Source organism: Typopeltis vanoorti, chromosome 15 (genome assembly GCF_054136105.1).
Source record: "Typopeltis vanoorti isolate ZY-2024b chromosome 15, IOZ_Tvanoo_1.0, whole genome shotgun sequence".
Lineage (NCBI taxonomy): Eukaryota > Metazoa > Arthropoda > Arachnida > Uropygi > Thelyphonidae > Typopeltis > Typopeltis vanoorti.
Window position 1 is genome coordinate 73,751,270 of NC_143563.1, and position 12,303 is coordinate 73,763,572.

Consider the following 12,303-nt stretch of genomic DNA (forward strand, 5'->3'; position numbering starts at 1 on the left):
ATTGGATGAAAAGATCAACTCTGTTTGGGTCCTACTCAATAATTATCTGTCAGAGGCAGTTTCTGAATATTTTCCAAGGGTGAGGAGGTTAAATAAGGTAGGTGTTAAATGGATGAATGAATGAATGAAGAGGTGAGGTATGCAGTCTGGAAAAACACAAGGGAGACATCACAAGATGAGATAGTATAATGCAAAAAAAAAAAAAAAAAAATCCTGGGGATTTCTTTCAATACATGGCCAGTTGAACAAAGAATGATAGTGGTTGATAAATGCTGCATAGGATATAATTGAGATGTTAAATGAACCATTCATAAAAATTTCACCCTTGTGATTTTATCATGCAGAACTTGGGATACAGGGAAGAGGGACTGATGGTGAACAAGTAAGAGGTATACATGAGAAAACGCGATATTAACTAAAGCTATGTAGGGTTGATCATATATCACTGAATGTTTTGCAGGAATATTCCAGAGAGTTAACAGTTTTGATGTGCTTTTTTAACATAAGTCTTACACTGGGCCAAGTTCCAAAAGAGTAGAAAGAGGAAACTGTTCCACTTCATAAGTAACGTGATAAGACTAAGGCTTTGATTTATAGGCCAATCTGCATGTTTGGAATTGTGGTTAAAGTATGGGAGAGGTTAGTGAGGACCAAGATTCAGAATTGAATTGATGGACAGCATGAATTTCCTAAAGAAAGATTGTGTTTTAGCAGTCTGCTCAGTTTCTATTTGTAACAAGGTGACATATGTGCATTAGACAAAGCAAGGGATGTGTTTGAGAGGTATATTTAGATTTTGCAAAAGCCTTTGATTGATTTCCCACATGACAAGCTAGTAATTAAATTCCATTATATCGAGTTAGATAGTATATTAGTGCACTGGATTGGCTGTCTGATAAGTATCAGAAAGTTGTGTATGGAGGAGTGATATCCTGGCAGAGAAAAGTTGGTAATGGTCTGCTCCAAGGGTCTGTTTTGGGACTGCTACTATTAACTTATATGTAAATGAAATTGGAAAGATTTAAATAGTAATAAGCAGGTGTTTACAGATGATACTTCATATAGAGGACACTAACATGTAGAAGTAAGGATGTTATGATCCCATTGTATAAGGTCTTGATTAGACTGCGTATATATTGCTGTGATTAGAGACATTATTCCAGAAACCACCTTAGTCAATTCTCCAGCCAAGACTTGATCAAATCAGGTGTTCTTGTACCTTGCCATACATGTAAGACAGTCGACAGCATATGATAGACTTTGTGTTTCCTAAGAGAGACCTCCCACGAAGAACACAAATGCCACATCCATTTTTATTCCAGGAAAAGCAGTTCTGGAAACTCAACAAAGAATTCTTGGAAAGATACCCAGTTCATATCTCATAATACAGTGTATGAAGGAAAATTCAAAGAAGCATGCCAGACCATCAGCTAGCCTATCCTAACAATACTGAAAATTTGGTCCATACACATCTGACCCATTTAATGATCACAAGTTACAAAATTCAAGAAAACCAAGCTTTAAGGACTCTCACAATAGATTGTAACAGAATATTGAGAAACCTAAACCATATCCTGATGCCTGTAACCCATTATTAGTGCTGCAGGGGGGCAACACATTGATCACCCAGTTCCCAGTGATGGCCATGTAAGCATGAGACCTACCAGCAACATGATTGCGTTTCAATGAATGTGTTTCACAGATTAGAACTTAACAGCTTATTCTTAACTTGGATACAAAGGTCAAAACACCAAAGCATCTTTAATAACTGTGGTAGCCATAGCTGCTATTTTGTTATAATAATAACATATTGAGACTTTTAAGCTGTTGAGAGGTAGTTACAGGGTTGACACTGGGGAGTTCTTTCGCTTGGTTGAACATCGTGAAGGAGTGATGACAAGGGGCCATCCCTAGAAGTTACGAAAGGAAACTGTGAGCAAGAGGGTGAGGAGTGGTTTCTTTGCATTGCAGTTGAACCATGGAATGCATTGCCTGATAGAGTGGTGAGAGCGAGAACGGTCAATGAGTTTAAGGAGTGGTATGATAGACCTACCACGATGAGTCTTTTGACTCCATGGTGCTTGAATAATAATAATATCCATTGATCATTTTCAAGGAAGAGCGCAGTGTCCACTTAATTCAGGGTGAAGTTTGGGTTAGGTAGGTTCATGGAAACCTTAACGCCATGGACTATACATTCAGATTCTAAGACTGAGTTGAGTTGGCCAGAAAACTACCTATATGTGATAAAATTCTTCTATGATGGATGTGAGCTGGTCTGGTTTTGACTGCGCATATTAATGCTTTTAAATTGAATGTACATAATTTGGAACTTGTTTAAATGTTTTTTAAAAAATTAGCAATTTCAATATTTTATTAATTATATTCAAATATTTGTTTTAGATGCTGTCTTGAACATGATTGGTGTTATACTTTTGTTTCCTGTCCACAACCACTTATATATTTTGTGCCCTATGCTTGGCAGTGCTCTCATTCAGGTCATATACACTGTGGTGAGTATTCCTAACTTTTAATTGAACCTTAATACTTGTTGATTTTCAAAGGCTTAAATAACATTGTAAAATTTACTCATCATTTAATGTGATATTTTTAAAGAGAAACTTATCACTAAAAACATACTGGAATTAAGCTGTAATGACTGCCTGCATAAAATTTTTAATATAATCAAAACTGCTCTCTCTTTCTCACATAAGTTATATACTGGTTCATAGAATTAAGAACATTGCCAAAACTTTGTATACTCATATAAGAATGGTTTTATCTTTAGGATGAAACCTTAATATATATTTCATGTATACCATTACACTGTTGATAAAGTTTTAAAATTAACTACCCTCAGGTTATTATTTTTCTGGATGCTGACCAATTGTTGACATTTTTTTTTTTAGTGAAGGAATTATTTTCATTGAAAAGTGGATCTTCACTTATAAGAAAATAAACAGTCAGTGGCTTAACTCACTAATCATGTAGCTGTAATTTGTGCATTATATTAGGAAATGCAAGAGCCTAGTCCACTTCAAGCTAGCTAGTTTCAAGAAGACAATAAAGAAGACTTAAATGGACACTCACAGTAATTTGGAATGAGAAAAATCAAGCATCTTCCTTCAGCTAATTGTACAATCTAGATGAAGTGCCATCTGATTATTTGTTTTGACTAATGGTTCATTTCCTGCAGAAATAACACACCAATGAATGGGTCCTGGTATCAGAACTGAGCTTCTTGTAGAGAGAGAGATCAGGACCACAGGGCTATAATGTCAATATACTTGGGTCAATACCCAATATTTGGGTATTGACTGCTAGAGCCGTTGCAAAGAGCAAAATGCACGTAGAAAGAATAATCTAATGGGGATTTTAATGAATTCACTGGTAAAGACCCGACACCTGCTATATTAAAAAAAAAACTTGTCAGTCTCATAGGCACAGTGCTATCCCCAATGTAGCAAACTCATTCATGCTCTCCATACATTAGCATTATTTTATGCAGTTACTTATTCTGATTTTCCTATTTTTACAGACAACTTCACACATGCTTCTTGGGCTGAATCATTCAATATTCTCTTCCAATTTTGCCATCAAGTTTTCAGTTCATTCACTTTTCTCTAATATTATTTGCATATATGAGTTTATCTTTGAAAGCAGTTTCAAAGATAAACTCATATATGCAAATAATACTAGAGAAAAGTGAATGAGTTTCAAAGATAGTGGGCTTTCAAAGATAGATTTTTCTTTTCAGTATGACATTTATTTTTATTCTGCTCAAAACTAGATGATCAGATCCCAGGTATGCCCTTGCATCCTGAACCAGTCTGCAGATATCATTATCAATAAAACTTTTGTTTTTCTATGTTTTCTCTTAGTGACCTTATGCATCTCTTTATTTTGAAACTTGATGTTAGACTTATTATCCTGAACAGAAATCTAGCAAGCATTTACCATTATCTCTCTTTATATTTTCCTGAAGCATTTTTATGTCTGGGATTCATTTCAAACACAAGACCAACTTTACTTTTGTCGTTACTCTCTAACAACTTAAATTCATCTACTTCCTAATTAAAACCTTCTGTAGGACCACAGGTACAAATGTCTGTCCGATTATCCCTTTTGAAAGTTTCTCAATGTAACAAGTTTATTTTCATATTTAGTATTGAACAAATAATTTTATACTTTTTCGTTAACTGAATCTTGCCTCTTTTCATCTTCTTAGTCCCAACAGCATCAACTAATTATGTTGGCATGATATTTCTGCTAGTTGCATCTTATCTCATGATGTCTTCAATTTTATTGTGTTTGCTAGAGCACCTATTTCGATAGTATGTCAGGAAATTAAAAAAAAAAAAATCAAATACTGCGAGATGAGTTGCGGCATTTCTGAAACAAGAAATATATGTCAAAATCAGCTAACACTTTTTATTCCCTTATAGGGAGTAGGTGAGGCCATTTTAGCAGTATCTAACTTTTTTGTAGACTGAGTGAGCAGTTCAGTCTCCACTGGCCCAAGGCTATCGGTAATTTAAGCGGCCTGCAGTGAAGAGACGGCTCAACAAGTGCTGCCATCTTGTGGTCCGTAACAATTTTTTTTTTAAATGTCTGAAATAGTGAGAGTTCTATGGTCGATTTTCTTGAATTTAGGGGACGAAAAACTGGTTTCTGGAAGAAAAACCTGCAAGTCTAATATATCTATAAACTCTTTACTGCTAAACAAAAGGATTTAATATATTGGGTACAGCTATTACTTTTCTCAGATTTTTGGGATTTAGCTGAACAAATTGTATTCTTATTGGCTTAAACCAAAATTTCAAATAATGGTACAACATGACAAAATTTCATGCTGGCTGGGGCATCACCCAGTTAAACAAGCCCCCCCATTGTTTCGCCAGAGAACAAAGGGCAAACAGCAAAAACTCAGCTACTGGAACAAATCCTAAAATCCACCCCAAATCAACATCACCAGAGTTCAAGATCGGTACTATCAACATAAGAAGCCTGAATGGCAAAGAAATGGAGCTAGCTGAGGAATTGGATAAGTATCAGATCGACATAATAGGGATGACTGAAACAAAATGCAAAAATTGGTGAGATCTTTCTGAGCAATAAATACAAAATGTTATATTCAGGCAATGACAATCAAGGAAAAGGAGTAGCCTCCTGTTCAATACTAAATAGGAGGCTTCATTCGTTTTGTATGGTGATTCAATGGCTGTGAGCCCCTTTTATGGGGAGGTACGGTACCCCCACAATCCCCTCTATTTTTATCTGGGTTCAGGACTGGCATAGCTGACAATTCAGACTTATGGCTGGAGGGATTGTCGTAAGTATTCCTGACTGTATGCGTGTGTGTTCACGAGGCTGGTTTGCCTATTTGCAGAATGAAAAACCCCTGTCCACACCCAAGACCTGCTAACTTGGCTGTGGCAGAACCTTAAGCTCCTCACATCATCGATGGGAATGGAACCTAGGACACTCCTTCCCCAGGCATAGCCACTAGGCTAACCGCACAGACTTAATACGAGACTAATCTTCTTGAATGGCAGGCAGTCTCAAGTAGAGTGATGTGGGCAAATATGAGAATGGGAAACTAGACAATGAGACTTATTTGTGCCTATGGTCCCACAGAAGGTTCGACTAGAATAGAAGTGGAGGAATTTTTAGAGAAAGGAACTGACACAATGAAAAAGGAAAAGGTAGTCCTTGTTGGAGATCTAAATAGCAGAGTAGGAAATGATTGTCAGCCATACAAAAATATTTTGGGAAAATTTGGAGAAAGAGCAAAGCTAATAATGGCAAATACCTGTTGGATTTCTGCTCAGGACATGGACTGGTTATTACTAACACACTGTTCCAACATAAAAATGTGCACAAATTCAAATGGAGAGAAGAGGCAAGGAATAAGAAAAGTCTCATCGATTATGTTACTGTTGATAGTGATGTTTTATCCCTGGTGCAGGACACCAGAGTGTACAGAGGATTTGAAATGATCACCATTTAGTCTTGAGCAGGATAAAATAGAATTTCATATTGAAAAGAACAACATGTAAGAAAGTTTTTTGAAGTGACTAAAAGTTGAGCAGTTCTCAGATGTGAACTGAAGACTAAAATACACAAACATGACTGAAGAAAAAATGAGAGTTTGAGAATAGGAACCAAACCTTGGAGATTCAGTGGCAAACTCTGAAGAAAACACTGATTGATTCAGCTAGAGAAGCATGTGGTGAGGTTGTCTGCAAGGATAGAAAAATCAGAACTCCATGGGTGGACACAGGAAGTTAGAGGCAGTGAAGGAAAAGAAGAAAGCATATCAAAAGTTCCTGGCAAATAAGTCAGCTTGTGCTCTTAGAGAATACAGAGACAAATTTAAGAAAGCTAAACATAAGTCATGGGAGGACTTGGGTAAGAACATAGAAAATAAATATCAAGATGGTGGCAAGATATTCTGGAGGTTGCTGAAGAAACTCAGAAATGGAGGAAAGAGTTATGTAAAAAGAATTAGAGATGATATGAAAACAGGAGAAAAAGATATCCTTGAAGTATGGAGTAATTACTTCACAAAAATTGCTAAATGAAACAAGCAGTGATGACAGCACAGTGGTAAAAAACACTGACCAAGCATGCAGTCAGGAATACGTATCCATACTTGAAGTAGAAAAAGCCATCAAAAGCCTAAAATGTGGAAAGGCAGCAGGAGTAGATGATATTCAACCAGAAATGGTGAAGTAAGGAGGTATAAAAGTCGTACAGTGGCTGCACTGCATAGTTTAGAAGGCATGGAGAGAAGGACGAATTCCTGATGAGTAGAGCTCTCATAGTACACATATATAAAAAGGGAAATAAAACAATGTGAGAATTACAGAGGTATTTCTACAATCCTTCTCAAGTATACTTGAGAAGGATTGTAGAAGAAAAGCTTGGTGAAGAACAAGCTGGATTCAGGCCAAATAGAAGCTGCCAGGATCAGATTTTCACTTTATGACAGATAGTTGAGAAATCATGGGAATATAAAGTTCTGCATTTAAGTTTTGTACATCTGGAAAAGGCATATGACAAGGTGCCAAGAGAACAGCTATTCAAAACACTACAGTTATATAGTGTTAATGGGGTATTATATCAAGCACTCAAGTCTTTATTTGAGTTGTAAGTCAGTAGTTAGAATTGAAGGAGGTACAGAAAGGTGCTTTAATGTAATGTTAAATCTGGTGTCAGACAATAATGTACATCATTCCCTCTGTTATTCATTATCTATATGGGTCACATTACGAAGGAAAGTGGTATTAAACCTGATATCAAAATTGGAGATGTTAATCTCGGCTCTTTGTTTTATGAGGATGATGTTATACTTCTAAATAAATCCACTACATGTCTGCAAGATTCCTGACAAATTGAATAACTGTTGTAATAGATATGGTATGAAGGTCAGCATTAAAAAGAAAAAGACAATGAAAATAAGCAGAAACATTGAAAATATCAACTGCATTATGAATGAAGAACCTATAGAACAAGTAAAACATTTCAGCTACTTAGGCATGATTTTTAGTGAAGATGGTAAATTAAATATGGAAATAAACAAAAGAATCAACAAAGCTGGTATGGTAGGAAGTCAACCGAATAAATTTATATGGAATAAGAGAGAAATTAGCCAAAACACTAAATTAGTTGAATACAAGCCAGTGTTCAAACCAATTTTAACTTATGGATCTGAGAGCTGGGTCAGAAGTAAAATACTTCACCAAAGACTAGAGACTGCAGATATGAGAGTCCTGAGAAAGATTAGGGGCATGAACAGATGGCATCAATGGCAATGTCATATTAAAAACGAGGATATTAGATTAAAACTTGACATTGTCAGCATCCAGGAATGCATTAGCAGAGCTAATCTTAGGTGGTATGGTCACTTGAACAGAATGGGAGGAAAGATTAGCAAAACAAGTGTTCTCTGCCAGGTTGGAAAGAAAAAGACCCAGAGGAAGACCAAGATATCGGTAGATTGATACAATAAACTTCTTACTGTATCAACATAAAGTGTCTTAGTAGACAGAAATATAAGATCTGATAATATTGGAGTGTTGACAGGTAACAGACTGATTTGGAGGAAAATAGTAGATAGGAAGTTAGTAATGATGTAAATTTTTCATTGTTGTACTATCATATCCTGTACACCCCCTTGAGGGTATATATATATATCAGAGATTTGATGATGATGTATATGTGTGTGTGTGTTAAAGATACAAAGCAATTCTTTAAACTTAGTTTTAATCCTTTTTCCCCAAATAAGCAAACAAGCAGGTAAGTCAAGTTTATGCATGAAGTATTTTCAGGTCTGAGGCAACTCATGGTAAAGGTGGAATAAGCTCTGATCACTTTCCTTTGTATCTCCCATAATGCAATGCACATCTCCTTGCAGACATGTATGATGCTATGCATTAAGGGAAGGGGCCACTACCCACACCGGTTTCGATCTTTATTGAGGTCTCGTCAGTGGGAGCCAGACCCTGAGATGCCAAAGTTGAAGTAATGCAGAACTTATAAATTTTACCTATACAAGTTGCCACAAGGTGCTCTGATCTTATTAAATAAAAATCTCAGGATGAGAGAAAGATGTAGAAAGTTTTTAATCTTGGGTATGTTATACGTTAAAGATACAGCAATTTTATAAACTTGGTTTTATTCCTTTTTTCCCAAGTAAGCAAACACACACACTAAGTGTTGCTATTGAAGCTCCAGCTATAAGGATTGCAAGAGCTCTGAGAATTGTATTGCCAAAAACAATAAAGATTGGACTATGGTGTTGGGAGTTTAAGTTACTTTGAAGACATCTATTGTCTGATGTTCATTGTCACCTCTTTACCGGAGGCTTAAAGTAAAATGAAAAAAACATGTTTTAGATGTTATTTTTCTAAAAATTTTTTATGCTGCTCTTCTAATTAGACACAAGTACACATGTGCTTATTTTTTAATAGGGCACCCCTAGTATTGGGTTAAAATTAAGATATATATTGAAAAAAAAAAAAATATAATTTTTGATATAGCTTTGTAAGATCCTCGTGTTTACTTTAAAAATTTTTTGATGAAACAACATTGGGAAATATAAAATCGGTAAAAATATAAGAGGAACTTTTAAAACAATAAGCAATAAAGGAGTTTAAAGACCATTAATTAGATTAAAAGAGCCTCCGTAGCTCAGTTGGTATAGACAAAGCCTTTTGGTCAGAAAGACCTGGGTTCGATTCCTGTCCGTGATGAAAGAAACCTTTATCTGGTCTCTTTTAACTAAAGGTGAGTTAGCCGGTCTCATAATGGAGGTAAAGGGTTTTTTTTCACCTGGCAACTCTGGTTTTTCTTCCCATGAACACACATGGATCTACAGTCATAAAATACATACTTAATCCCTCACCAGGAGAGCTCAACCAATCCTAAGGAATGGTTGAGGGATAGGGGAGAACACCACATGAATAAATAAATTAGATTAAAAATGTATGGAACTTTTTTTGAGAAGAGAACTGAATAGAGATAAAAATATGGAATTAAAAACTGATGAGGAATACATACAATATTTGCATGGTTGGCTCACATGAAGAATGAACTATTAAAAATAAAAATGTGCCGTTTTATGGTGTGTGAGCCATTTCAACATGAGTCATCTTCAGAGCTCAAGGGAATAAAAGTAAGGTCCATGTCATGTTGGCTTTTTTCAAAATCATGGTTTGTTTCTAGAACAGAGGTTATGAATTATATAATCCTTAGCCTGTCTATGGAACTAATGTGATGTAAGTTTATAATATTTTGAGTGTGATTACACGTCTCTGTGATGCGTTTTTCTTATTTAAAAGATAAGTTAAATTAATATCTGATGGCAGTTCTGACCAAGACAATGCTGGGCAAATAAATGGAGCTGCATAAAGCAGTGGCCAAGTTCTTTTGTGTCTAACGGAACTACCTACTGATCATTGGTGATGTATGTCAATAATATACTAATCTTGGTTTCTTTGCATTATAGGTCATGAACCAAAGCAAATGTTAGAAGTTTGGAGTAATTTTAGTTTTGTCATATAACTTTAAAATAAGTTTTAGCAAAATTTTTATTTTTTATTTTTAAGGAGTAGCCTCTATGCCAGGAGTTTCCCAAAAGTGTGCTGCCCAACTATGTGAGTGTGATCGAGAATTTACTCGCTGTGTCAGCCGTTATCCTTGTCCAAATGAAAAGCCCTCCTGTAATAATAGTCCCACAGTAATTTTTCAGAATGTTATATTTAGATATAGATAACAGTAATTTGAGATCTGTATTTGCAAACAGGATAGTAAATACTATAAATTCAAACTTTATAATGTAAGTGTGCAATTGATGTATGATCTCAATCATAACTGTATAAAATATTGTTTACCACACAAAAAAAAAAAAAAGAAATTTTCTACTATTATTAGACAGCTATCCTAATTCTGTAAATTCAAAGCATGCATCAAATATTCTTTTCTCAACTACCATTAAGTCAGTCAAGATCAAAATGATCTTTTAAATATCTACTGTCTGAAATTCAGCAAAAGGAAATCCCTTTGTAATGTTATAAAATTTATACAATATTAATAATCAATCAATAAATATTTAGTTATTTTTAATGCAACATTCTTTAAGGCCTAAGCAAGAGCAAAATCATAATCCATTATTTGTCTATTCCTTCTCAGAAAATTTATCAGCTGAAAGTCCTGAACTTAACTGTGAATATCATGGAAACAGAATCAAGGATATTGTTTTCTTATTGAAAGCTCAAATGGCAAAACTGGTTTGGGTAGTGACCCTTCCCATAATGCATAGCAATATACAATCAGTTCTCAGCTTACAACAGGGTTCCATTCCAATGATCTCATCACAAGTTAGAAATCACTGTATATACACGTATAAAAAAAAATCACTTTTTCATTTGATAGCCATTTTCACAAAGAAACAACCACAAAAAAAATAAATAATAGTGCAAATGAGCAGAATCATACAGCAGATAGTCATGACAATTTGACAAAGTGTCTGAAGTCGAAAATAACATAAGAACAGAGTACATTTGCCACAAGAAGGGACAAATCACATTATTTGCATCTAACCTTAGAATAGGCCATAAATTGTGGCCTGTGCTTCCATTCAGATCAAACCATACTGATAGGGGAAAATCTGTTTCAGAATGTATTATATAAGCCAATAATTAAAGGAAATTCTATATTCGGTTGGTATATACTGCTTGGAAAGAAGTCAACAGACACCATAATGTGAGGAACAAACTGCCATGGCACCTGCCTTGCCATAAGATGTAGGATCTCCTTTCACTGCAATGACTGCAGCAAATCCTACTGGGCATACTTTTCAGAAACATGACAGTCATCAATGGGAATTTTAGACCATTCTTCCTGTAGGCACGTAATGAGGTCCTAGACTTGTGGGACAAATGTCCTTTGACCTTACCCAATGATCCAGTTCATCCCACAGATATTCAGTGGGGTTGAGACTAGGGCTCTGTGGAGGCCAGTCATCTCCACAAATCATGCAGTTACAACAGCCTTGTGAAACTGCATTGTCTTGCTGAAAGGGAAAATAGTCAGGTCTGTAAAAAAAATGCCACAAAGTAGAAAGCATTGCATTGTTCACAAGATTCAGATAACTCTCAGAGTTCAGTGTTCATGGCACCATAAACAGAGGTCTCAGGCCAAACCAGAAAAAATAGGACCATGCCTTCATGGCAATGCCTCTGAATTTTATAGTTGGGATCACACTTTGGTAAGAGGTGTTCATCATGTATCTGCTCAGTATAGGGTATAGTGTGATTTGTTGCTGCATAATACAGCTTTTCAAACTACCGCATCCCACTGTACATGCACTTTGTACCTAAAGATGACGTTGCATGTTGGTTTGCATATTGCAGTCATACTATGGAAACCAATGCTGTGAACCTTGATTCTGAATGTTTTTGCGCAGGTTCATGTTCCAGTCGATGCCCGGAACTATACATTCAATGTATCAGCTGACGAACGGCAGTTTTTATCATCCATTGTAGGTTCATGTTCCAGTCGATGCCTGGAACTATACATTCAATGTATCAGCTGACGAACGGTAGTTTTTATCATCCATTGTAGCTCTACGGTCATGTTCGGTAAGTGTGGTGGGTTGTCCGCTACAGGTAGTGCTTTCAGTTAACTCCCTGCACTTCCACCCCAGTATGGTATCACTGATTGTTCACCTAGGATGGCCCAATTTGCTGAACGGATAGGCCTGCAACATGACATCCCATCACAATGTCTCTTTCACAT

General features: G+C 35.9%; 1 protein-coding gene across 3 annotated transcripts in view; it reads left to right on the top strand.

Annotated features, from left to right (window-relative positions):
- LOC150098889 (basic phospholipase A2 RVV-VD-like) overlaps positions 1-10,491 on the top strand; it is a 96,595-nt gene extending 86,104 nt beyond the window's left edge. For all 3 annotated transcript variants that reach the window (XM_090405277.1, XM_090405275.1, XM_090405276.1), the window contains exons 3-4: positions 2,404-2,513; positions 10,113-10,491. In XM_090405277.1, the coding sequence (XP_090261403.1) occupies positions 2,404-2,513; positions 10,113-10,279 (277 nt within the window). In that variant the 3' untranslated portion in view covers positions 10,280-10,491. The remainder of the gene's footprint in view (positions 1-2,403; positions 2,514-10,112) is intronic.
- The last annotated feature ends 1,812 nt before the right edge of the window (positions 10,492-12,303 follow it).